The sequence below is a fragment of the Phyllobates terribilis genome, unplaced genomic scaffold (assembly GCF_046119375.1).
Source record: "Phyllobates terribilis strain yellow unplaced genomic scaffold, ASM4611937v1 Scaffold_5__5_contigs__length_657084704, whole genome shotgun sequence".
Classification (NCBI taxonomy): domain Eukaryota; kingdom Metazoa; phylum Chordata; class Amphibia; order Anura; family Dendrobatidae; genus Phyllobates; species Phyllobates terribilis.
The window spans coordinates 196,856,025-196,883,394 of NW_027362765.1; the positions used below are offsets into that span (position 1 = coordinate 196,856,025).

The 27,370-nt window shown below is 41.2% G+C and overlaps 1 protein-coding gene across 1 annotated transcript in view; it reads left to right on the plus strand.

The window, feature by feature from the left end:
- CFAP97D1 (CFAP97 domain containing 1) overlaps positions 1-27,370 on the plus strand; it is a 134,886-nt gene that overhangs the window by 95,587 nt on the left and 11,929 nt on the right. The window contains exon 4 of the mRNA XM_073683659.1: positions 21,389-21,512. Coding sequence (XP_073539760.1) covers positions 21,389-21,512 — 124 coding nt within the window. The remainder of the gene's footprint in view (positions 1-21,388; positions 21,513-27,370) is intronic.

Genomic DNA, 27,370 nt, shown 5'->3' on the forward strand with positions numbered 1-27,370 from the left:
AGGGTTTCCTAAGAGATGCTATACTAGAGTATCTGAAGAAGAATAACCTCATGACCCAATATCAACATGGGTTTACGAGGGACCATTCCTGTCAAACTAATCTGATTAGCTTTTATGAGGAGGCAAGTTCTGGACTGGGCCAAGGAAATGCAGTGGATGTTGTGTATATGGACTTTTCAAAAGCTTTTGATACGGTTCCTCACAAAAGGTTGATGCATAAAATGAGAACAATGGTTATAGGGCCCGCTTCTTTTTAACATATTTATTAATGACCTTGTAGTAAGCATACACAGTAGTATTTCAATATTTGCAGATTACACTAAACTCTGCAAGGTAATCAAAATAGAGGAGGACAATTTTATATTACAGGAGGATCTATGTAAACTAGTAGCTTGGGCTAATAAATGGCAAATGAGCTTTAATGGGGATAAATGTAAGGTGATGCACTTGGGTAGAGGAAATAAAATGTATAATTATATGCTTAATTGTAAAATACTGGGCAAAACTGTCACTGAAAAAGACCTGGGTGTATTGGTGGAAGACAAGTTTACGTTTGGTGGCCAGTGTCGGGCAGCTGCTTCAAAGGCAAATAAAATAATGGGATGCATTAAAAGAGGCATAGATGCTCATGAGGAGAACATAATTTTACCTCTATACAAGTCATTAGTGCGACCACACTTAGAATACTGTGTACAGTTCTGGTCTCCGGTGTATAAGAAAGACATAGCTGAACTAGAGAGGGTGCAGAGAAGAGCGACCAAGGTTATTAGAGGACTGGGGTCTGCAATACCAAGACAGGTTATTACACTTGGGATTATTTACTTTGGAAAAACGAAGGCTTAGGGGTGATCTTATTACTATGTACAAGTATATGAGGGGACAGTACAAAGACCTTTCTACTGATCTTTTTACTCTGAGGCCTGAGACGGGGACAAGGGGGCATCTTCTACGTCTGGAGGAAAGAAGGTTTAATCATAATCACAGACGCGGATTCTTTACTGTAAGAGCAGTGAAACTATGGAACTCTCTGCCGCATGATGTTGTAATGAGTGATTCACTACTAAAATTTAAGAAGGGCATGGATGCCTTTCTTGAAAAGTATAATAATACAGGTTATATATACTAGATTCCTTGATAGGACGTTGATCCAGGGAACTAGTCTGATTGTCATATGGAGTCAGGAAGGAATTTTTTTCCCCAATGTGGAGCTTGGTGTTTGCCACATGCGTTTTTTTTTGCCTTCCTCTGGATCAACATGTTAGGCTATGGGTTGAACTAGATGGACTTAGTCTTCCTTCAACCTTAAAAACTATGTTACTATGTTACTACGCTGGTGGTGGTCAGGCTGCTAGTTTTACTATCCCTGCTGATGCTGGCCTGGCAGGTGGTGCAAATGGCCTTTTTGGGGTTATCTGCAGAGTCTTTAAAAAATAACCAGACTCGGGAAGACCTAACAGTTGTACTGCAACTTCCATTGTGTTGGCGTTACGAAGAACGCTTTCCCGCCTTGTGTCTGCGGCCATCACACTGCTTCTTCCTGCCTGTTGGGTGCTACGCCTCCCTTCCCCTGTGTGCTGCTATCCTCGTTCTGTAAGTCCCCCTGCCAGGTTGGGTCAGTTACTATATCATCCACCATCTCGTCTTCCACTTCCACACGCTGGTCCTTCTCCTGACTTTCTGGCAATTGTGTCTCATCATCATCACATGCGTTCTCCTCTTGACTCACTTGAAGCTGGCCGGGCGAGAGGCCTGAATCTGCAAATGGAATAGTGAACAGCTCTTCTGAGTGTCCAAGTGTGGGATCAGTTGTCTCCAGGCACTCAGCATGGTGGGAGGAAGGAGGATCAGGGTGAGGAATATGCGGTCCAGACTCAGGGCTCCTCAGACTTGACTGTGTGGAAGACAGGGTGGTGGTGGTGGCAAAGTGACTGGAAGCATTATCTGCTATCCAACCAACAACCTTTTGACATTGCTCTGGGTTCAATAGTGGTGTACTGCGGTCCCCTAGTAATTGGGACACTAAGGTCGAGAGACAAGATATGGGTGTTTGTTGTGGCACAATTTCAGCTTGCCCACGGCCACGTCCTCGGCCTCTGCATGCACCATCACATTCAATTCCCCATCCCTTGCCATGCACCTTGACCATTATAAATGGAGGAGGTGTTCACGAGAAATGGCTGATTTTGGAACGCAGTTATATGTGATACGTCTGACAGAGAACCACGATTTTAAATAGCAGGCCTGTAATTTACTAATATTATTCTACACAGAAACCTAGTGTGAATAGCTTGACCGACACACTGCAACAGAATGGAAGTGGAAGAAATGTCTGATTTTGGAACAGTTTTATAGGTGATATGTCTGACAGAGAACCACAGTTTTAAATAGCAGGCCTGTAATTTACTAATACTATTCTTCACAGACACCTAGTGTGAATAGCTTGACCGACACACTGCAACAGAATGGAAATGGAAGAAATGTCTGATTTTGTAGCAGTCTTATAGGTGATATGTCTGACAGAGAACCACGGTTTTAAATAGCTGGCCTGTAATTTACTAATACTATTCTTCACAGACATCTAGTGTGAATAGCTTGACCGACACACTGCAACAGAATGGAAAAGAAGACCTATATTTTCCATGTCCAGTTCAAATTTCTGGATTTTTATTGCTGAAATATGGAACAGATCTGGCTGTTTTCTGCAGTGCTAACAAGCAAATAGAGCAGAAAATGGTATACTCTAGATTGCTTTTTAAGCAAATAACCAGGATTAAGATAAAAATATATTGCCCTGGCCCCTGATATCTGGGGCTATGTCTACAAATATCTGTAATTATTACAGTAGCAGCAGACAGGACATTCAATGGACCCTCTTGCGCTATATGCACTGCAGTCTGCCACACACACTGCCTGCCTTCCTAACTCCTGCCTAGCACTGATTATATTCAGCTGGATTAGTCCTCAGAAGGACTGTTAGCTCAGATGGATATATATATATATGTTGTGGAATACCTATACTAACAGGATGTTCAATGGACCCTCTTGCACTATATGTACCGCAGTCTGCCACATACCCTGCCTGCCTTCCTAACTCCTGCCTAGTTAGTCCTCAGAAGGACTGTTAGTTCAGTTGGATATATATATATGTTGTGGAATACCTGTTTTAACTATAAACAAGCAAATCTCTCCCTGACGCAGCAGCACCTCTCCCTACTCTGCCTGATTCCGGAGTAGACTGTGACAAGCATAGCGGCGTCAGGTCTTATATAGACCTGATGACTCTGTGCGGCCATCCAATCACTGTAATGCCCACAACCAACATGGCTACGGCATTACAGTGAGTGGCAGGCCATCCCTGCATTTTCATTGGCTCTCTAAAAGCACCAAACATGCAGGGAGGGAACCCGAGTTCCCGCCTGAGCAAACCCGGAAATACTCGACGAGCGCCGAGCTTGTCGAGCACCGCGATGCTCGGGCGAGTACCGAGCAGTGGCAAGCACGTTCGCTCATCACTAATAAGTTGCATAGCAGCTGTAGTCTGTAGCAGCTGTAGGCCATTTTAATAAATCTTATTTTAGATTAACCCGTGGCAGTACTTGCTTGTTGTCAGATGGTCATCATTAAGTGTGTAGTTGCATCTTTATATGCTCGATTTTAGGTCCAATCAGATTTTATGCCTGGAGGGACAAAACTTCTATCCTTAACCATTTAAAACTTTGGTAGGTTTATGTAATTATCATCCAAAATGTAAAAATATAATTTTGCACATCAAATTTGGACTATCTAACACTAATAGATTAGCTTGTCCCCTAAAATAAATCTCTGAGCAGATATAGCTTTACCAGAATGACTACACAGTGGCAGCTTATACAGAAAACAATCAATATAAGTGGATAAAAATGTCATGTAAAAAATCCATTCTTTGTATTGATTAGAATAAAGTGAATGTCACAGGATTGCGTGGGGACCAATTTGCAGTTTCTGCCATGCAAATGCATTTTGATCATTTCTCTTCACTTTCATTTGTTGCTGTCAAGGACAGCATTCTAGCAAATTATATCAAATATTGTATTATCATAAAGTTTGGAAAGACTACTGTGTCTGTAACAATTTTAATATGAAGCATAGAATTCACCCCAAATACCTGCGCCACCATAGCTATAGGGAATATGTCCCCATGGAAAGCTGTCCAGTATTCTATTTTAAAATAAAGCAGAGGGACCCAAGTAGACTGAGACATAGCTTATTTGGAAATTATTTTATATAACTTATTTTATTTATTTAAATTCTGCCTAGTTTTAACTCAGAGGTCCAGTGAGTGGTCCTAATCAGTGACTGACATCTGTATTTGATTGCATACATTTACATGGCAGGCTGTCATTAACTGATATGACTGCCCACTGGACCTCTGAGCTACCAATGAGTAGGGATTTAAAATATAAAATAAAAGATCCCAAACAATAATCTGCTCAGCTCCTCCTGCTCTATAATGTGATGTTGGCAGATCAGACTTATTTTTAAACTTATTTTTAAACATGACAGGTTCCATTTAAAAGGTATCTTTCAGTAGAATCAACACAACTATTCCCATCTACAGTGGGGAAAATAAGTATTTGATACACTGACGATTTTGCAAGTTTTCCCACCTACAAAGAATGGAGAAGTATGTAATTTGTATCGTACACTTCGACTGTGAGAAACAGAATCTTAAAAAAAAAATCCAGAAAATCACATTGTATGATTTTTACATAATTAATTTGCATTTTATTGCATGAAATAAGTATTTGCTCACCTACCAACCAGCAAGAATTCTGGCTCTCACAGACCTGTTAGTTTTTCTTTAAGAAGCCCTTCTACCCTGCACTCATTACCTGTATTAATTGTACCTGTTTGAACTTGTTACCTGTATAAAAGACACCTGTCCACACACTCAATCACACTCCAACCTCTCCATGACGGCCAAGACCAAAGCACTGTCTAACGGCACCAGGGAAAAAATTTTAGACCTGCACAAGCCTGGGATGGGCTACAGAACAATAGGCAAGCAGCTTGGTAAGAAGGCAACAACTGTTGGAACAAAGAAACACAAAGATGATTGTTAATCTTCCTTGGTCTGGGGCTCCATGCAAGATCTCGCCTCGTGGGTTAAGGATGATTCTGAGAAAGGTCAGGAAACAGTCCAGAACTACATGGGAGGACCTGGTCCATGACCTGAAGAAAGCTGGGATCACAATCTGAAATATTACCGTTAGTAATACACTACACCGTCATGGATTAAAATCCTGCAGGGCACGCAAGGTTCTCCCGCTCACGCCAGGACATGTTCAGGCCTGTATAAAGTTCGCCAATGATCATCTGAATAATCCAGAGAAGGTATGGGAGATCATGTGGTCAAATGACACCAAAATAGAACTTTTTGGTATCAAATGCACTCGCCGTGCTTGGAGGAAGAAGGATGAGTACTAGTGATGAGCAAGTGTGCTCGTTTAACTCTTTCACCGAGCACGCTCAAGTGCTTTCCGAGTATCTTTGGCTTGCTCATATATTATGTTCCAGTCCATGCGTCTGCATGATTTATGGCTGTTAGACAGCTTCAACACTTGTGAGGATTCCCTAACAAACAGGCAATTCCTGCATGTGTTGAAGCTGTCTAACAGCCATAAATCATGGAGACGCAGGGACTGGAACATAATATAAGAGAACACCGAAGATACTCAGGAAGCACACTAGCGTGCTTGGTGAAAGGGTTAAACGAGCACACTCGCTCATCACTAATGAGTACAAACCCAAGAAAACCATCCTAACCATGAAGCATGGTGGGGGAAACATCATAATTTGGGGGGGTGTTTCTGCAAAGGGGACAGGACGACTGCACCATATTGAAGGAAGGATGGAAGGGGTCATGTATCGCGAGATTTTGCCCGACAACCTCCTTCCCTCAGTAAGAGCATTGAAGATGGGGCGTGGCTGGGTCTTCTAGCATGACAATGATCCAAAACACACAGCCAGGGCAACTAAGGAGTAGCTCCGTAAAAAGCATTTCAAGGTCCTGGAGTTGCCTAGCCAGTCTCCAGACCTGAACCCAATAGAAAATCTTTGGAGGGAACTGAAACTCAATGTTGCCCAGCAACAGCCCTGAAACTTGAAAGATCTGGAGAATATCTGTATTTAGGACTGGGCCAAAATATCTGCTGCATTATGTGCAAACTTGGTCAAGAACTACAGGAAACTTCTGACCTCTGTAATTGCAAACAAAGGTTTCTGTAACAAATATTAAGTTCTGTTTTTCTTTTGTATCAAATACTTATTTCATGCAATAAAATGCACATTAATTATGTAAAAATCATACAATATGATTTTCTGGATTTTTTAAGATTCTGTCTCTCACAGTTGAAGTGTGCTTACGATAAAAATGACAGACCTTTGTAGGTGGGAAAACTTGCAAAATCGGCAGTGTATCAAATACTTATTTTCCCCACTGTGCACTGTGTTCCAAATTATTATGCAAATAATATTTTCTCAGATTTTCCCAAATTACCTATATGAATTGCAGTCATTGTAATTTTCCAGTCAAATAACTATTAGAGTACAATTGAAAGGTTTTTGTACAAACTGCCTATGACAACAGTATATATTTAAAAAAATAAAACACTCAAACTGCACTCAAAATGCATGTTCCAAATTATTATGCACAGCAGAGTTTTCAACCTTTTCATTTTAATAAAGAACAAAAAAATGGTCATTTTTGAAATTATAAGCATTAGCAGGTTATTACAAACTGAAATCAAACAGTTTTCAACTCAAAACTTTATTCTAGGTGATGTAACATTTGCAAATAGGACCCCTTGTTCAAAAGGAGCTTCTGAACTCTCTCATTCATTGAATTTGTCAGGTTTTGGATGGTTTCTGCTTCAATTGTTTTGCATAAGGACAGAATACCCTCCCAGAGCTGTTGCTTAGATGTGAACTGCTTCCCGCCATCATAGACACTCCTTTTGATGATGCTCCAGAGGTTCTCAATGGGGTTGAGGTCAGGGGAGCATGGGGGTCACACCATAAGTTTGTCCCCTTTTATGCCCATATCAGCCAGAGATGCAGATGTATTATGTGCAGCATGAGACGGGGCATTATCATGCATGAAAATGATCTTGCTGCGGAATGCACGGTTCTTCTTCTTGAACCATGGAAGGAAGTGCTGTTTGAGAAACTCAACATACATTATGGAGTTCATCTTTACCCCTTCAGGGATCCTAAAAGGGCTGACAATCTCTCTCCCCATGATTCCAGCCCAAAACATTACTCCACCTCCTCCTTGTTGGCGTCGTAGCCGTGTTTGCATGGGGTGTCCATCAAACAGCCATCCTCCACTCCATCCATCTGGACCATCGAGATCATTTCATGCATGATAATGCCCCGTCTCATGCTGCACATAACACATCTGCATCTCTGGCTGCTGTGGGCATAAAAGGGGACAAACTTATGGTGTGGCCCCCATGCTCCCCTGACCTCAACCCCATTGAGAACCTCTGGAGCATCATCAAAAGGAGTGTCTATGATGGCAGGAGGCAGTTCACAGCTAAGCAACAGCTCTGGGAGGGTATTCTGTCCTCATGCAAAACAATTAAAGCAGAAACCATCCAAAACCTGACAAATTCAATGAATGAGAGAGTTCAGAATCTCCTTTCGAACAAGGGGTCCTATGTGCAAATGTTACATCACCTAGAATAAAGTTTTGAGTTGAAAACTGTTTGATTTCAGTTTGTAATAACCTGCTAATGCTTATAATTTCAAAAATGACCATTTTTTTCTTTATTAAAATGAAAAGGTTGAAAACTCTGCTGTGCATAATAATTTGGAACATGCATTTTGAGTGTTTTATTTTTTTTAAAATATACTGTTATCATAGGCAGTTTGTACTAAAACCTTTCAATTGTACTCTAATAGTTATTTGACTGGAAAATTACAATGACTGCAATTCATATAGGTAATTTGGGAAAATCTGAGAAAATATTATTTGCATAATAATTTGGAACACAGTGTATATTGGCACTCAGGACATAGGAAGCTAAATAAAATTACACCTTGATATCTGCAATCCAATGTCTTATTCCAGAGAAATACACATTTTTCTTATATGTACAGTAGCTGTTCAGGATTATGGGCCAGACACTGATCTCCATGAGAATCTGCCTTCAGAGATTACGTTCAATGAAAAGAGGCATTACCAGTGTGATGTGTAATGGTTACCAGTGTGATGTGTAATGGCCGCTCTCTGCTCTCCTGATCTCACTGCAGAGCTGTGTGTGATTATACCTGACACATCTGCTGGTTCCTCTCTGCTTCAGCTTCCATCTCACAGGCAGACAAGGTTGCAATATTGTTGCAATACAGCAGAGCTGTAAGAGCTGCAGCTTCTAACCTGTTTGCTATGGGACAAAGTTCAGTTCTACTGTTCTGTGTTAGGCTGCGCTCACACATTGCGTATTTTTTACGCGCACGTATTTTCCTGCAGTTTTTACCTGCGTTTTTTTACGCAGGTAAAAACTGCACCTCCATTCACACACTGCGTTTTTTCCTGCGTTTTTTTACGCAGGTGCAGGAGAAATGAAGTGTGAGGAGCATGGACACCTGTATGTAATGTAATGTATGTGTCTGTGTGTCCTGTCTGTGTCTATGTGTCGTGTGTGTGAGTGTCCCCCTAGCAGTGTATGTACAGACAGCTTCTGGCTGCAGTACATACACTGCTTTAAAAGAAAAAAACTATGGATATTCACCTATCCAATGGATGGGAGAGGCGTCCGCTCCCGTCCCGCGGTTTCCAGCATCTGCCGTGAAGCGATCAGCTGACTGTCAGCTGACCGGCTTGTAAATCAGCTGACCGGAAGCCGGTAAGCTACAGTCAGCTGAACGGTTCTCCGGCAGATGCTGGAAGCCGCGGGACCGGAGTGGACGCCTCTCCCATCCATCGGATAGGTGAGTATCCATAGTTTCTCCTGCGCCTCAATAAAAAAGCGCTGGAATTACGCAGTGTGTGAACACCGCTGCGTAATTCCATCGCTTATAATGGGCACAATAGGAGAATGCGCAGGACGCAGCTGCGTAAAGAATTGACATGTCAATTCTTTACGCAGCTGCGCTTTCGCGCTGCGTAAAATTACACAGTGTCTGAACGGCAAAGTGAATTTCCCATTCACTTTGCTGGCAGACACAAGGCACATTGCGTATTTTGAAAAAGCGCACGCAAAAAAGCGCGCGAAAATACGCAGTGTGTGAACGCAGCCTTAGTTACATTTAGTTACATATCTCACACATCACACAGGTAACTCCCCCTTTCATTTATAACGATCTCTGAAGGCAGATTCTCATGCAGATCAGTGTCTGTCCCATAGTTCTGAACAGCTCAATTACATATAAGAAAAATACAGATATCTCTAGAATGAGACATTGGATCGCAGATATCAAAGTATCATTTTATTCAGCTTCCTAACACCTGCATGCCCATATAGACGGCTTAGGAGGATTGATCCTACTGACAGGAGCTTTCAGCTTTCTTAGCTTATCTGTAAACTCTTATTTCCTATGAAATTTCATTTCTGCTCTATTTGCATCATTCCTCCTTGAAATGTATACATAAATTGATATTTAGGTACTACTATTCCCTTTGACATATGTGTCTACACATTTTAACACTTTGGCTGTGTGCCCACGATGCAGATTTAATGCGTTTCCGCGGTGGCATTTCCACCACGGAAACGCATTAAAATCGCTTGTTAAGATGTCTGCCATGTTTCCCAATGATAATCCGCATGTGCTGTGCACATGCTGCGGAAATTTCCGCTGCGTATTATCATTGCGGAAAAATCCGCAGCACAACCAATTTCGCCCCGAAATCGCGCCCATTGACTTGCATTGAACCGCATAACATCCGAAATGTATACATGCGGATGTTATGCGGTTCAATGCGCGGATGGTACCTGGGTTGGGAGAAGAGGAGACTCTCATCCGACCCAGGTACCATTGTACCTGCAAGTTAAAAAAGAATTATAAAGTAAAAAATATTCATACTCACCTCTCCAGCGACCCCCGGTCTCCTCCTGGCGGCGATCCTCTCTCCTTGGCGACCCGCGGTGTACTGGCAGGACCTGCGGTGACGTCATTTAATCAGCTGATGGTCGCATGACGCGGGACGCCGAGGAGAGAGGATCGCCGCCGGGAGGAGTCCAGGGGCCGCCGGAGAGGTGAGTATAAGGTTTTTTCTTTCTTTTTACTTTTTAATTCTTTTTGTTTACACTAGATGCATGATTTGAAGCAGAAATCTCCTCATAAGTTGGTCACACAATATAAATCCATGCCAGTTGCATAGATTTATAATGTGTGACCAACTTGTCAAGCTCTTTTCCAAGTGATGCTCAAAATCTCTTGGAAAAACGCTTGAAAAAAAACGCATGCATAAACGCATGTAAAAACGCTAAAAAATGCAGGTAAAATCTGCATGTGTTTATTCTGCCAAGGAGATGCAGAAATGCTCAGGAAATTTCTGCTTCAAATCTGCATCGTGGACACATAGCCTTTTAGTACTGTTGGACATTGTCCATAAGTTTACACTTCCATCACATGGGGTATATTATTGCTTTGTTGCCAATTTATTCATACATTTCCCGGAGGGAAAAAAAAGGAACAACCTAACTCCAACATTAGTCCTTTTATTCCAGTACTAGGCACAGTGAGTGAAATCTACATGAATGTGACTGTGCCTGGCACTGCAGTTTTGGCCGGCTGAACCTCATTCAGTTAAATGGGCTGGGGCACAACTACAATAGTTTGGATGTCACTGTGACATTACTGTGCCACTGACCCATCGATTGGACCCTAATGGTCATTCAAAAATCAAAAATCTTGATGCTAACAAGTCAGAGTTTAGTATCAGGAAACAGATAAAAGTAGATCATTAGATATAAAAGAGTACTCAGCTTAGTGTTCTTTGCTGTAGTAGTTTTCCATTATAATTTATCAAAGTATCCAGAAGCCAAAGCATTGGAATCTGACTTCAGATGAGATTCTGTTCTGGTAAATTCTTCACATAATGGAGATTAGATTTTTTTCCACAATATTATAATTAGATTTCTTACATCTATCTGTCATGTGCCGCAAACCGCTAGATTGCCTCTTTTATCTCCACATTACAGGGCACAGCGGCCCGTACAAGAACATTACATGTTTGCTAATGTGCACAGATTGCGCTTTGTTTTTCTTCTATTGACTTGTCGAACATAAGCTTCAAGGGTGTAATCTGCATGATGGAGTCTGCTGAAAGTATAACAAAGACACCTACATTCAATAGGCATCACAACATTAGGGAAGGAGAGAAGGGGAATGACCCTAAGGTGATACCATCCTTTCTTAGCAAGGAGTGGAAACAAACCACAGACAACTGTAACACTTGACGCAGATGACGGGTGGCAGGAGCTGCCTGTTCGGTAATGAATAGGATCTCCTCTATGTGTCCTGGGCTACATAGCATTACTTGTCAGCATTAAATGATATTGCTCAGGGGCGATGCCAGAACAACAAGGAGGGGACAAGGTGGGCAGAGACCTAGGGAAGCCGAAACATAAGTGCTATGGAAGACCTTGCTTAGGAGGCTGGGTTTAAGGAGTGCAATTTGGAGCACCTCAAAACATAGCCAAACTCCTTCAGTCACATGGCCCACTAACATCCCCGTATGGGAGCAGTTCTTGTCGAGAGAGAAATAACTACAGAACTTCTGATTTTGTGATAAAAGAGCAGAGATTGATGAAATATATCTAAATCTTAAATGAAGGTATTCATTGCTAACACTTTAAAAATAAGTTTTCTTCTAATAGCAATTTCTAACATAGAAAAGGATTACTATCTCTTCTACTACTACTGGAAAATCAGCATCTCAGCTTCTCTTACCTGAGATCTCTCTATAGGGCCCCAATACTAACCATACATGGTACATATATACTGTAGGTGGCTATGGGCCCTGTTTTGGTTCTGTCAGATATGCCTGCTCTGCAACACCTACATCTACACCCCTGATCCTAGTAAATTAGTTTTCAGCATCTTTGCATCATCACAGCCTCCATCTCATTTTACTTATTCACACAATACACTACAGACTTATAAAGCCTTAATGGATTTCTCCGGTGGTTTTTTTTAACTTAAAGGGATACTGGACCTGAATAAACAGGTCCAACTCGATCTATTTTCAAGGCCACACTCCACTGGAAAAAGAATATGCAAAGTAGCACATGCTAACCAAACCAGAGACCCATGTACAGAAAGCACTGTTTTAGGGTTTTTGTCCTTCATCAGTACAGTGCAGGGTACTGGTTGACTAAATATGATGCCTTAGCTGGGGCTCAGGGGGAATACTGGTTCTGTACTGATGAGGGGCAAGAAACCTTAAACAGTGCTGTCTACAGATTGGTCTCTGGTTTGGCTTATACTTTGCATATTATATTTCCAATGGAGTATTACCTTGAAAATAAGTTTTCATAGTGAGTTGGGTCTCTTCAGTGATAGTCAATATCATCCCTGAGCTGCATCTAAAGCATCTCATTAAAGGGGTTGTCGCATAACAGTGTGACATCACTAATTAGCGGCCGCTTCACTCTTCCCACCTTCGGACAAAGCACTGCTGCTCTATCTTCCTCCGGATTTATGTGATACGTCCAAAGGTGAGGAGAGTGAAGCAGCCGTCGATTGGCTGCAGAATTCGCATGACGTCATACTGTTATGCGATCACCAAGAGAGCCAGTGCCGACAGTGCTGGAACTGTGCCAGCCCCGGTGGTGATTTAAAGTGTTATTATTTTATAAAGGTTGAAACATACGGATTGAGAAGGGGTTGTCCGAGTAGTGGACAATCGCTTTAATGTCTAGTTCAGGTCACATTTTTGTGGTGTATTTGACCATTTGTAAAGCAAAAATACGTACTCAAATGGATACGTCATGTATTTCCATAGAGTACAATAGTAAAATCATTTGTCAAATGGGTATCAGTTTATAATTTTTTCAGTTTGGGTAACATGTACTTATCTGATTCAATCTGATTTTTTACAGGATGCAAAAACACAATCTGCAGCGCATTTTCATCCTTTAAAATACGGATGAAAAGACAGATCAGTTTTTATAACATTGCAGTCTATGGAAGACAGTTGCAAACATACTGTCATACGTTTGCATCCATTATTGAGATTTTTCATGTTTTTTCCGCCCAAAAAACAAGTCACGTGATCTATTGACATTCTTTTTATATTACTTCCATCTGCATCAGTTTTACAACAGATCAGGTTTTTTTGTTTAGAATATAAAAATTCCAATAGTTACAAAAGTGTAGTGTGAAACTTAGCTAACCAGCATACTGCTCTGTACTGATGAGGGGCAAGAACATCAAACAGCGCTGTCTACAGATTAGTCTCTGGTTTGGCTGGTGTGAGCTACTTTGCCTTTCATTTTTTTCTTTTCTCTACTGATGGCTCTCCTAACAGTGCTGGGAAATTGTACTTTCCTAGGGGCAAGAACACATCTATGATGAAGAATACAATAAACTGCGATTGCTAAGTGCTGTGCTTTTGTAAGATGCTATGAGTGGTAATCAGCAATTATTGGGAAAGCTATGTCTCTTGAAAAGTATTTGATTCACTTGAAAAAGAAGACTGACCAGGGACTGTGTGAACTTTTTCAGATGTGATATATGGATGATCATTGTTCCATTTATGTTCTGTCTTTTTAATGTGGATCTGTCACAAGACAGGTCTGCTGTATTGTAGGTTATGATAGATATTCCACTTTTTCTAAGTCATAGCTCACTTTAAAATGGTACTGGTGGCACTTGTGCACAACAATATCTGCAGCTGCCAAGAACTGGTGAACAACATGCAGTAGAAGCTACATATGGCTCCTGAATCAATGGTTAGAAAAACAGGTTGATCAGCATAAATGAGTCCCGCACCCCCCCACAGATTTGTCAGAAAACATTTAGTTTCTTTTCAGAATCAACAATTTCTATGGGACTCCATATTACAAAATACTCCCACAAATGTGGGCCATTGATTGCAAACAAAATTTGTTATTTTGCACACCTAAAAAAGTAATTTTCCTCACAAATTCAGTTCAAGACCATGCTCCAAAAACGAGTACACCCCAATGGAAGTCATTAGAGCAAAACTAAAGTTTAGACTACAAAATTCTAATTAACAAGAATTCAACCACAGGTAAGTCTAATTATTCATTAAACAGAAGTTCAGCAGACAGTTAACTATAAAAGGGCGTTACTTAACAAAGAAATCCCTTCACATTCCAAGCTGCCAGCAATGGCACCATATGGAAGAGAAATGTCACAAGACCTGAGAAAGAAATAATTTCTTTATACAAAAAAGGTGAAGGCTACAAAAAGATCAGCAAAGCTTTAATTTTCAGTCAGGATAATGTAGCAAAAGAGCTACAAAAATTTAACAAAGAAGGAACTGCAACCATCTCACAGAGACATCCAGGCCGACAACGAAAGTTAACACCTAAATAGGAGCATCTTCTTATGAAAAGGGTTGAAGAAAATCGATATGCAAGTGCAATGCAGTTAGCTAAAGAAATAGAAAGCCAAATCAGAGTGAGTGTCTTCCATGACACAATACAGCGTACACTGCAAAGAAATGGCATGCATGGGTGTCATCCACGAAGAAAGCCTCTCCTAAAGCCCTTGCACAAAATGCCTAAAATTTGCCAGGGTCCATGCTGAAAAATCTGAAGGCTACTGGGATGCTATACTCTGGAGTGATGAGACCAAGATGAGTGTTTTTGGAACTGATGACTTCAAAACTATATGGTGTTGCAAATGTGAGGAGTACAAAGAAAATTGCATGGTGTCTATAGTGAAACATGGTGTTGGTAGTGTCCTTATGTGGGTTTGCATAAGTGCTCCTGGTGTTGGGGAGCTACATTTCATTGATGGTATCATGAATTAATAGATGTACTGACTTATATTGAAAGAGAAAAGGTGCTACCATAACTCCGTGTTCGTGGTAGTCGTGCACTTTCCAACATGACAAGGATCCAAAACAAACATCTAAAGCCACTGCTGCAGAAGAACAGGGTGAAAGTGATTCAGTGGCCAAGTATGTTTCCTGATCTGAACCCAATGGAACAGCTATGTGGAATTCTGAAGAAACAAGTTGAGGTCATCCAGCATCCAGGCTCTAAAAGAGGACATTCTTGAAGAATAGAAAAAGATAGATTTTGTAAGATGTCGCCAACTTGTTCACTCTATGCCTAGAAGAATTGGTGCTGTCATTACAAAAAAGAAGGAAATAGACAATTATAGATGTAGTACTTTTTGATGTGGGGTGCATTCATTTTTGCATCAACTAATTTGAGTAAAACTGAACATTTTCTAATGAAAGTTATATTTTTTAACCTTGCATTTGTTATAGGTTAAAAAATGTTCTATAAAAACTAAATCTTGTCAAAATTTTGGAAATTGTTCTTGTGTTCAGTGAGATATTGATTGAAATTTAACTTTTCAAAAGGGTTGTACACATTTATGCTGAGCGCTATATATGTAGTAATAGATAATTATGCCCAATATATGACAACACATTTGGTGTAATGCAGTTGACAGTGTTTTTTTTCAAAGTCATTTTGATGCCCAAGTCAAGGGTTTTAGAACATCAAAAAGCTCCACCACTGACCCAACTTCTCCTTGTAATGGTTGTCTAATGGTCAATTGCTATTTGTACTATCATGTTATTGGCACAATTGCCATGTTCATACATTGGCTAGCCAAGCTCATTAAATCTGTGAAACTGTCGCTTTTAAATAAGAAGTATCTGTAGTATGCTCATGGAAATGTGATTTAATACAATTTAAAGGCAGTCCCATTGCACTCATCCAATACTAATAATTCTCTCCATTATTTTACTGAAATTGCAAAACAGGAATAAAAAGGAGGGAGGACAGATAGCACTCGGACTATATTCAGTCCCTTTTGGACAGTTCCTTAGGATCAGAAGGATCAATAATGCACATGTCGCAGATACTATAGTGAAACAGTTATCTCCAAAGCCTTTACCAGTTTGATTAATCAGGATTTCAACTTTTTATTGTGTTCAAGGGGTAAAAAAAAATAAAAAAATAAGAGATTATTTTTTCCCTTAAATTTTTTTTACTTAAATATAGATCCAAAGCGGATAATATTACAAATAATATCTGTAAATATTGGCATATAATCGAAGCGGACGAGGATTTGGCTGAACGGGTAAAACTCCTGCTATTTGTGTCAACTAGAAGGTGTAAAACCTTGAGGGATAAACTTTTCAGAGGTCAATATAAAAGTTACAAGCAAAATTGAATTAAGAATTTAAAAACAAAGGGGAGCTATTGATGTGGACACTGTTCCTATAGTCAGTCCACGGGGGTGGTACATCTTAATGTTATGCACTTTATCACCTGGTGTTTTTGTTACTTTATGTCTATGCCAGTTCTTCAATATTGGAAAAACTATCTCCCCTTTTTTAAAGGGCATTGGGAACATATATATTCATTAAGAATAAAAGGGCTGTATTAGACCTATTGAGCATGTAAAGGAAAATTATACTAAAGAGCCACGCTGTCATAGTTTTCCAAAGTTTTAATACCTAGGAATGGTTTAGGATGGGTTCACATCACGTTGTAGCCACGCATGAGTGACTCTGTCGAGGTGTCCATCTGAAGCCCTGAAAAATGGGATTCAGCCATATCTGCCAATGAGGTGACAGAGCCATTGACTTTTATAATGCAGTTGGAGTCACTTTGTGCTCTGTCTAACCTCATTTTTAGCAGTGTCCATTTTTGAGTCATGCACAAAAGCGTGGTCAACTGCGCTTTTGTCCCCACCTCAAAAAGTCAGACACTGCTGAAAATTAGGTTACACAGAGAATAAAGTCTCTCTGTCTGCTTTATTAAAGTCAGCGGGTATACCTGAATCCCGTTTTTAAGGGAATCAGACAGAATCCACTGACGTGTGGCTAAAATATGAAATGAACGTAGCCTTAGAAAAACATACAACACTGTTACGTTGAGAGGCCGCAATGATAATTAAGATGGCAGCATCAGGATCATAAACGTCATAAAAGGTAAACGACAGAAACAACCTGTCATCTTTCCTGTAATGATAATATACTTGCTTCAGGGTACTGATTTTTAATACAAACGCGCCCCAAACCACAGCATACAGAAAACGTATGAGGCACATCGTAGTGCCGTGGTACATAAGGGCATACCAACTCCAAAGTACTATGAGAGACATGCGGGAAATGGGAGTTTAACTGGTATATAAAAATACATTTATTATATTACAATACAATTGTTAACGTTACAAAAAAAAAACTCAAAAAAGAAAAATGACAGCAATGAGAATAAACCGGCCCATCAACCTGAAACACAGAATCAACTCTCATTGCACTAAAGTGCAGTGCAGGTAGCACAAGCAGGGTAAGGTGACATCTACATATAATTGTCATGTGGCAACGCCAGAGTAAACACAATAAATTATTTTACCTTATCACAAAAGATTGGGTTGTAAGAACCAGGGTGGGGGCAGACAGGTAGTGGCCTCAACGCGCGTTTCGCAGAATTTAAATTTAGGTTGATATGTTTTGCATTTATTTATAAAAATATCTGAAATTTGAAAAAAAAAGTTTTAAAAATTGCAATTTTCAAACTTTGAATGACTATCCCTTTAATCCCAATTGTCATACCACACAAAAACATTAAGAAATAACATTTCCCTCATGTCTGCTTTACATCAGCACCATTGGTAAAGTGTTGCTTTATTTTGTTAGCATTTTAGAAGGTTTAAAAATGTAGCAGTAATTTTTCATTTTTTCAAGGACATTTACAAAACTTGTTTTTATAGGTACCTGTTTAGCTTTGAAGTGACTTTGGGGGTCCTTTATGTGGGAAACCACCCAAAAGTCATACCATTATAAAAACCGCACCCCTCAACATATTTAAAATTGCTTTCAGGCAGTTGTTTAACCCTTCTGGTTCTTTTCAGGAAGTAATGGAAAGTGGCATGACAAGAATGAAAAAGTTTATTTTTACCACCTAAAGTTTGATAACTTATGAACAGGCCGTTATAGCAGGCAGATTCTAAGGCCGTTATTTGGCCATGAATAGTCATCGCAAACATCAGGACCACACAATCAAGATCTCAGAGTGTCGATGAGGTTAAAGTGGGAGCCCCGACACTCAGTTAATTATTTAGATTCTGTAGTCACTATTGACAGCAGAATCTAAGGGGTTAAATGTCCATGGTCGGTGCTAACACTGATCGTGGCTGATACAGCAAGTTGTCAGCTATAACGTACAGGTGACAACTACAGGATTGTCACCTGCCGGGGAACGCTAGTCTCTTATACCGCAGGTCAGTAAAAAGACGTCTATTGGTCACTAAGACGTTAAACTCCTGTTTCTCGCACGTCTCTCAGGGTACTGATTTTGTAGACCTAGTTTATAGAGTTTTATATCCTTGTTTTAGGGGACTGCTGAATTCCCCCGTGCCTGCCATGATGGTGCTCCTGTGAAGACCATACTATGACTGGACTTCATAGGAGACTGCAATTTTTATTATATAGTGGGTACGGAAAGTATTCAGACCCCTTTAAATTTTTCACTCTTTGTTTCATTGCAGCCATTTGGTAAATTCTAAAAAGTTAATTTTTTCTCATTAAAGTACACTCTGCACTCTTGACTGAAAAAAAACACAAATGTGGGAAATTTTTGCAAATTTATTAAAAAAGAAAAACTGAAATATTACATGGTCATAAGTATTCAGACCCTTTGCTCAGTATTGAGTAGAAACACCCTTTTGAGCTAGTACAGCCATGAGTCTTCTTGGGAATGATGCAACAAGTTTTTCACACCTAGATTTGGGGATCCTCTGCCATTCTTCCTTGCAGATTCTCTCCAGTTCCGTTAGGTTGGATGGTGAACGTTGGTGAACAGCCATTTTCAGGTCTCTTCAGAGATGCTCAATTGGGTTTAGGTCAGGGCTCTGGCTGGGCCAGTCAAGAATGGTCACAGGGTTGTTTTGAAGCCACTGCTTTGTTATTTTAGCTGTGTGCTTAGGGTCATTGTCTTGTTGGAAGGTGAACCATCAGCCAAGTCTGAGGTCCACAGCACTCTAGAAGAGGTTTTCATCCCGGATATCTCTGTACTTGGCCACATTCATGTTTCCTTCAATTGCAATTCATTCATTCTGTCCCTGCAGCTGAAAAACACCCCCATAGCATGATGCTGCCACCACCATGTTTCACTGTTGGGATTGTATTGGGCAGGTGATGAGAAGTGCCTGGTTTTCTCCACACATACCGCTTAAAAGCCAAAAAGTTCTATCTTTGTCTCATCAGACCAGAGAATCTTATGTCTCATAGTCTGGGAGTCCTTTGTGTATTTTTGAGCAAACTCTATGCGGGCTTTCATATGTCTTGCACTGAGGAGAGACTTCCGTTGGGCCACTCTGCCACAAAGGCCCGACAGTTAGAGGGCTGCAGTGATGGTTGACTTTGTGGTACTTTCTCCCATCTCCCTACTGCATCTCTGGAGCTCAGCCACAGTGATCTTGGGGTTCTTCTCTACCTCTCTCACCAAGGCTCTTCTCCCACTATTGCTCAGTTTGGCTGGACGGCCAGGTCTAGGAAGACTTCTGGTGGTCACAAACGTCTTCCATTTAAGGATTATGGAGGCCACTGTGCTCTTAGAAACCTTGAGTACTGCAGAAATTCTTTTGTAACCTTGGCCAGATCTGTGCCTTGCCACAATTCTCTGAGCTCCTTGGGCAGTTCCTTTGAGCTCATGATTCTCATTTGGTCTGACATGCACTGTGAGCTGTGAGGTCTTATATAGACAGGTGTGTGCCTTTCCAAATCAAATCCTATAAGTTTAATTAAACACAGCTGGACTCCAAGGATCACAAGGAAATGGACAGCATGTGACTTAAATATGAGTGTCTGAGCAAAGGGTCTGAATACTTATGACCATGTGATGTTTAATTTTTTCTTTTTTAATAAATTTGCAAAAGTTTCTACATTTCTGTTTTTTTTCAGTCAAGATGGGGCGCAGAGTGTAATGAGAAAAAAAATGAACTTTTTAAAATGGCAGCAATGAAACAAAGAGTGAAAAATTTAAAGGGGTCTGAATACTTTCCGTACCCACTGTATATTGCAATACATTAGTATTGCAGTATATAGTACAAGCAGACTTATAAGCGCAGATTCAAGATCCTAAGGAGACTAAAAAATAAAAAAAATAATGAAAAAACTAATAAATTAAATATTTAAATTCGAAGCACCACTATTTTCAGTCATTAAAAAAATGTAAAAATCTTAAAAATTAACATATTTGGTATCCCTGAATCAAAAATATCAAATGTATTAACCTGATCGGTAAACGCCGTTAAGAAAAAAAAAATGGAAAAGTGAGAATTGCTTTTTTTTGGTCATGGAAACTCAGCCAAAAAATGCAATAAGAAGCGATCAAAATGTCATATCCACCCCAAAGTTGTATCTTTGAAAATGTCAGTTTTCCACACACAAAAACAAGCCCTCACACAGTTCTTAGCAGGGCTGTGGAGTCGGAGTCAGAGCCCATTTTGGTGGTGTCGAAGTCGGTATAAAATGGACCGACTCAGACTCCTAAAATATATAATAAATGGGGTACAGTAGTTCAATGCAGTTTGTGTGGAATATTTTTTCATAAGAATTTGGGAAAGTCATGAAATGTCCTATAAATGTCTGTCCTATTCCTGATCTAAGGGTCTAGACTTTTAGCTGAGATGAATCTGTGCTGCAGTAAATTTATCACTTAAATATGAGCCATGTATGAAGGAGTCGGAGTCGTGGAGTCGTGGAGTCAGTGTCATGGAAATTGAGGAGTCGGAGTTGGAGGTTTGGCTTACCGACTCCACAGTCCTGGTCTTGGAAAATGGTGACAAACTAATTTTATCTTTACAAATTTCCCAATTTTTTTCACCACTTAAAAAAAAATTGGTATCTCTAATTGTACTTACTTAATCATATCACAAAGTCATTTTTACAGCATTGTGAATGCCATAAAAACAAACCCCAAAAATCAATTGCGGGTTTTTTTCTGCATTTTTTTTCACCAAATTTTTGTTTACCGTTTTCCAATGCATTGAATGATAAAATAAATGGTGTCAATCAAAACAACAACTCGTCCTGCAAAAAAACAAGCCCTCATACAGAAAAATTAAAATGGCTCTTGGAAGAAAGGAGGAAAAAATAAAAGCGCAAAAAATGGAAAATCGCCCTGTCAAGAAAGGAATATGGATGATTATTGATTTTTTTTCACTTCTTTCTCTTTCACAGTATTAATAGCAACAGACGGAACGGAGAAATTGTAAGGATTACAGCAGAGAACCAGGCAATACACAAGAAGATTCTGGATAGCAAGCCATACTATGATCACAAGAAATGGGAACGTGAATGGAAGGTGATTTCATATATGTATTGAAATAGTGTTATAAATGGAGCTAACAGTACCTATGGGAGATGCCCCCAATGACCTAGGAACATCACAGGAATGAGGTTCAGACCATGATGAATCATATTGCTACTGAACTGCACATATCAAGAGGCATCTTGAAACTGCATCATTAGTAGTTTTGTTATAATTAATCAGTACTTTCTGGGCCAGTGTCACTTGGTACAATGAGCTGCATACAACACCTTTCATGCAACATCGTCCATACAAAACAACAAAAGCATCACTCCCATCTGTTCACTCTCTGATAAGCAGAGGATGAGATCTCTAATGAGTACTCATGGGTGTCTTGTTTAGTGTTATTCTTTGAAGTCAATAAATCTGGTAGAATTGCTAGAATAGTTCCTTAAATGCTGGATATGAAGCTCACTTGTAACAGAATTTCTCCTTATATTAAAAAAATATTTAGATTTGAGAGTCCTCAGTTGTTGATACCTTTTAATGGCTAACTGAAAAGATGGTAACAAACTGCAAGCTTTCAAAACTACTCAGGTTTCTTCATCAGGCTAATATACCACAAAATCTGAAGAGTCACATATTTATACACAGCAAGACACAGAAATAATGCAATAGATGAGACAAGTTATGTAAAGCAGAGCTGTTACTATTGGAGCAAGATAAACACATACAAATGCTTCTCACTAATTTAGAATATCATCAAAAAGTTAATTTATTTCAGCTCTTCAATTCAAAAAGTGAAACTCATATATTATATAGAGTCATTACAAACAGAGTGATCTATTTCAAGTGTTTATTTCTGTTAATGTTGATGATTATGGCTTACAGCCACTGAAAACACAAAAGTCATTATCTCAGTAAATTAGAATAATTAACAAAAAACACCTGCAAAGGCTTCTGATGCATTTAAAAAGGTCCCTTAGTCTGTTTCAGTAGGCTCCACAATCATGGGGAAGACTACTGACTTGACAGATGTCCAGAAGGTAGTCATTGACACACTCCACGAGGAGAGTAAGCCACAAAAGGTCATTGCTAAAGAAGCTAGCTGTTCACAGAGTGCTGTATCCAACCATATTAATGGAAAGTTGAGTGGAAGGAAAAAGTGTGGAAGGAAAAGGTGCACAAGCAACCGAGATAACCGCAGCCTTGAAAGGATTCTTAAGAAAAGACTATTCAAAAATTTGGCAGAGATTCACAAGGAGAGGACTGCTGCTGGAGTCATAGCTTCAAGAGCCATCACACACAGACGTATCCAGGACATGGGCTACAAGTGTCGCATTCCTTGTGTCAAGCCACTCATGACCAATAGACAACGCCAGAAGCGTCTTACCTGGGCCAAGGAAAAAAAGATCTGGACTGTTGCTCAGTGGTCCAAGGTGTTGTTTTTACAGATGAAAGTAAATTTTGCATTTCATTTGGAAATCAAGGTCCCAGAGTCTGGAGGAAGAGTGGAGAGGCACACAATCTAAGCTGCTTGAGGTCTAGTGTGAAGTTTCCACAATCAGTGATGGTTTGGGGAGCCATGTCATCTGCTGGTGTAGATCCACTGTGTTTTATCAAGACCAAAGTCAGCGCAGTCGTCTACCAGGAAATTTTAGAGCACTTCATGCTTCCCTCTGCTGACAAGCTTTTTGGAGATAGATATTTCATTCTCCAGCAGGACTTGGCACCTGTCCACACTGCCAAAAGTACCAATACCTGGTTTAAAAACAACAGTATCACTGTGCTGGATTGGCCAAGAAACTCGCCTGACCTTAACCCCATAGAGAATCTCTGGGGTATTGTCAAGAGGAAGATGAGAGACACCAGACCCAACAATACAGACGAGCTGAAGGCTGCTACCAAAGCAACCTGGGCTTCCATAACACCTCAGCAGTGCCACAGCTGATCGCCTCAATGCCACGCCATATTGATGCAGTAATTGATGCAAAAGGAGCCCTGACCAAGTATTGAGAGCATTTACTGAACATACATTTCAGTAGGCCAACATTTCCGATTTTAAAAACATTTTTCAAGCTCTTGTTCTAAAGTATTCTAATTTACTAAGATAATGACTTTTGTGTTTTTTTGGCTGTAAGCCATAATCATCAACATTAACAGGAATAAATACTTGAAATAAATCACTTTGTTTGTAATTACTCTATATAATACATAAGCTTCACGTTTTGTATTGAAGAACTGAAATTAATTAACTTTTTGATGATATTCTAATTTATTGAGAAGCACCTGTAGATAAGGAATGTGAAAGTTTTATTATCCTGTGATTGAGGTCTGGTCCAGGGTTGTGATGACCCCACAGGTCTGAAGAGCACATTCCTTAGTTGATGTAGAATGCTCATCAGACCTGTGGGGTCATCATAACCCTCGACCAGACCTCAATCTGGAGACCAAATAATGGTAGTTAGTGATCATTATTAGGACTGGTAGCATGTATTGATTTTAACCACTAGCATCTCTGGTCCCAACAACCAAAGACTTGATTTGGGTTGTGTTGATTTGCAGATTTAGATCCCACCTCAGCAAATCATGACAAATTACTGTAGTATTATTCAATCAGATGAGACCATATATGACCAATAGTATAATAGTTCTCTAGCTTTAGGGGTGGATATGACGCATTTGAAACCTGTGCTGCTGCACATGAACCCAACAGGCTGGGGAGGAATGGTACCTTAGGACTATCTGTTAGACTACATGATAGGGACAATACTAATGGTTTGCATCTATAACTCTTATTTACTAATAGTTAGACCAGTGATTAATTTTCCAGAGATCCGTAAAGGTCTGTATCGTGAAATGCAGATTGTGATTAGAAAGATAGGTTTCTTTGCTGTCCATTCATCTTCATGGCTTCTCATAATTATCATAACCCGTTCAGCAATGCCCTGGAGCTTGGTATTACAACACAGCCCCAATTCTTTAGATTCCTTGACAATAAGCAGGTGATGGCTTATCCCGGTGGTATACAATCACCTGCAAGTCAGATTGAAAGCGTTAAAGGCATTGATCGAGACTTTTTAAAAGTGGCCATCTATCAGGGGATGTGATAAAATAACAATATAACTCATCAGGTAAATCCTTCAGCACTCCAATGCCACCAATCTATTGGTTCCCTTAGTCTTTGTTAGATGTTCTGCAATAATGACATTCCTACTACCTCCATTTTAACGCCGATCACCAATTACTGGACTCAGCTGGGAAGGTAGCGAGATCAGCATGTGACCACTGAGGCCACTAATTGCTGCAGCAGTTACAGTACATGCGGGATGTTGAAACATCATCGGTGGAGAACAGCTAACAAAGTCTGATGGGACCACAATAGAGGTGGTGCTGGATCCACTGGGGATTCACTATGAGTATAAGTTATTTCGTTTTTCACATCCCCTGCTATACAGACATTTTTAAAAAATTATCTGTTCACACATTTAGGCATATATACAATGCAATTATATTAATACTCCTTTGGGGGCTTCTGTCTCAGAAGCTGAAAAATGAGATTCAGACATTTCCCCAACGTAGCCATATACTTGAATGAGATAAGCAGCGTCTAAAATATGAATTTTGTACACCATTTAACCTTTCCGGACACAATAGCGTGGTAGACTGATGGTGGAGAAATGTATGTGACGCGCCCCCTGGGCCATGTTCAAGGGACACCCGGAGCCGGATCTGGATAGGGGTAGTAGTCCTTGTGGCGGTGACCCGGTCCGTGCCCAGGGTGGTCAAACTAAGTGTGTGGCAGTCTTTGTAGATGTTGTTTGAGTGTCGACTACGCCACCCGTTGATTGCGGCTAGGATGCCGCCGCTGCAGAGCAGACTGCTGAGGCCGGTGGTAGGTTTGTGCAGCAAGGATGGTATAACCCCCAACGGGAGGGGTATGGCCTCAGGGCAGCAGATGTGGAAGTTGGTGGTTGTGATGGTGCAGCAAGGAAGCTCAGAGACAGGTGATGCAGTTTCAGGGTTTTTACTCACAGGTGTTGCTCCGGTCACTCCGGCCTTGAGTGACCACCCGAGCCGTGCTGCGTCCACCAAGTGTGGGACTCGGCCAACTCCCAGGCAATCCAGAGCGTGGTCCTGAGCTCCCTTCTCTCTCTCTCTCTGCTGGCCGTTCCCACCAGGGATCCACCTTTGTCCGGCTCCCTCGGGCCTCTTGGTGGTAAAACCTTCTCTGGCTTTCCTGACCCTATTCGTGGTGTGCCTTCCTGGTGGATGTGGTGAGGGTCGTGGCAAAACTTAACCACGACCTCCGGTTCCTGGCTAAGGATCATTAGCCTCTGCCAGTTAGGGTTCCGGTACCCATTTCTGCCAACCCTTCACCCTTTTGGTTTACTTCTGGGATCTCAGGGTTCCCTCTTGTCTTGTGTCTCTGGGCCTTTCTTCCTCCTTCTCTCCACTACAGGCCTGGCCCTGGAGCTGGGCCCAGCCGGAGCCACAGCTCCCTGTCAGCCCTCCTGGCTGAGCTCCTCTGCTCTGCTCCTCCTCAGTCTGACTGACCCTGTCCTAAGATGGTGCCCACCATATATACTCCCTCTATGTGTGAGCCCAGGTGACTAGCACCCAATGGGCTCCTACCTCTATGCCCAGAGTCCCTCCCCTATCTGCCCCTACACTACTGGGATGTTCCTCCCCCCCTCCCACTCCAGCCAGGGACAGACGCTGTCATACCTGCACATCTAACTGGTGGGAGTACCGTAGTTCTGTCCCCCGGAAATGGGATGAGTGTAGTGCATGCAGCTGTCTGAGCTCAGTCCCACACTCCATCCTTACCCGGGAGTGGAATACCACACCTCTGGAGTGAGGTGCAATACCCCTGTAGCAGCCGAGTCCTCAGGGTGCTACATTCCCCCCTGGTAAATCACAGCACGTCCTCGGGCTGTAAAAGAATAAAAACATACCAAAACATACAAACTTTTTAAAACATACACTAACATATAAAACATTATAAACACATATAATATGACAGGTAACTTCTCATATATTATTTTAGCAATATAACTTTTGATATAAAACTTTTCATATAAAATGTTCTTAAGCTTCTGGCCACTGTGCAAATTGTGACCAGGTAAAGGGCCACAGTCACTAGAAGAAAACAGCAGTTTTCCTATAAAACTGGTAGGGGGCGCCTTGGGAAGCGCAACTATGTACAGGTTATGGCCGCTCTCAGTCCTCGGCCAGGTAGAGGGAAAGAACGACCGCTCTCAGTCCTCGGTCAGTGGGGAAAAGGCATGGCTGCTCACAGTCCTCAGCCTGTGGGGAAAAGGGATGGCTGCTCACAGTCCTCAGCCTGTGGGGAAAAGGGATGGCTGCTCACAGTCCTCAGCCTGTGGGGAAAAGGGGCACACAGGTAACAGTTCACACTAGTCCCAACGGGGACCACACTTCACTTAGCAGCAATTCACATAACAGTTCTTGTAACAGTTCTCATACCCCGACGGGTAACTTTATACAGTTCTCTTTACCGTTCAGTGGTAACGATGCCCTCCTGCTCCTTCCTGAATGTAATTTTCAGACCCGTCCGGGTCCTCTTGTTCTCCTCCATACCGCAGCTCTTCTTCCGTCAATCGGTGCACATGAAGGGCGTACGGTCCTTTGGCACACTGATGCCGGGTGAAGGTGACCTCGTCACCCAGGTAAAGGTCACGACCACGGTGTCCCTCCGGCAGATGAGACTCGACATCCCTGCGGGTGACAAAGACGTCGCCGGGGGTTCTGTGATCCCTGATAAAGCCCCAACCGTGCTCCAGTTGGAACTTGATGACAGTCCCGGTGGCGCGGGGACCGTGGGCCGCACGGCGTTCTCGCCGGGTCCGGCTTTTCTGCTCCGCGCTCTGGACCTGCAGCCGCTCCTC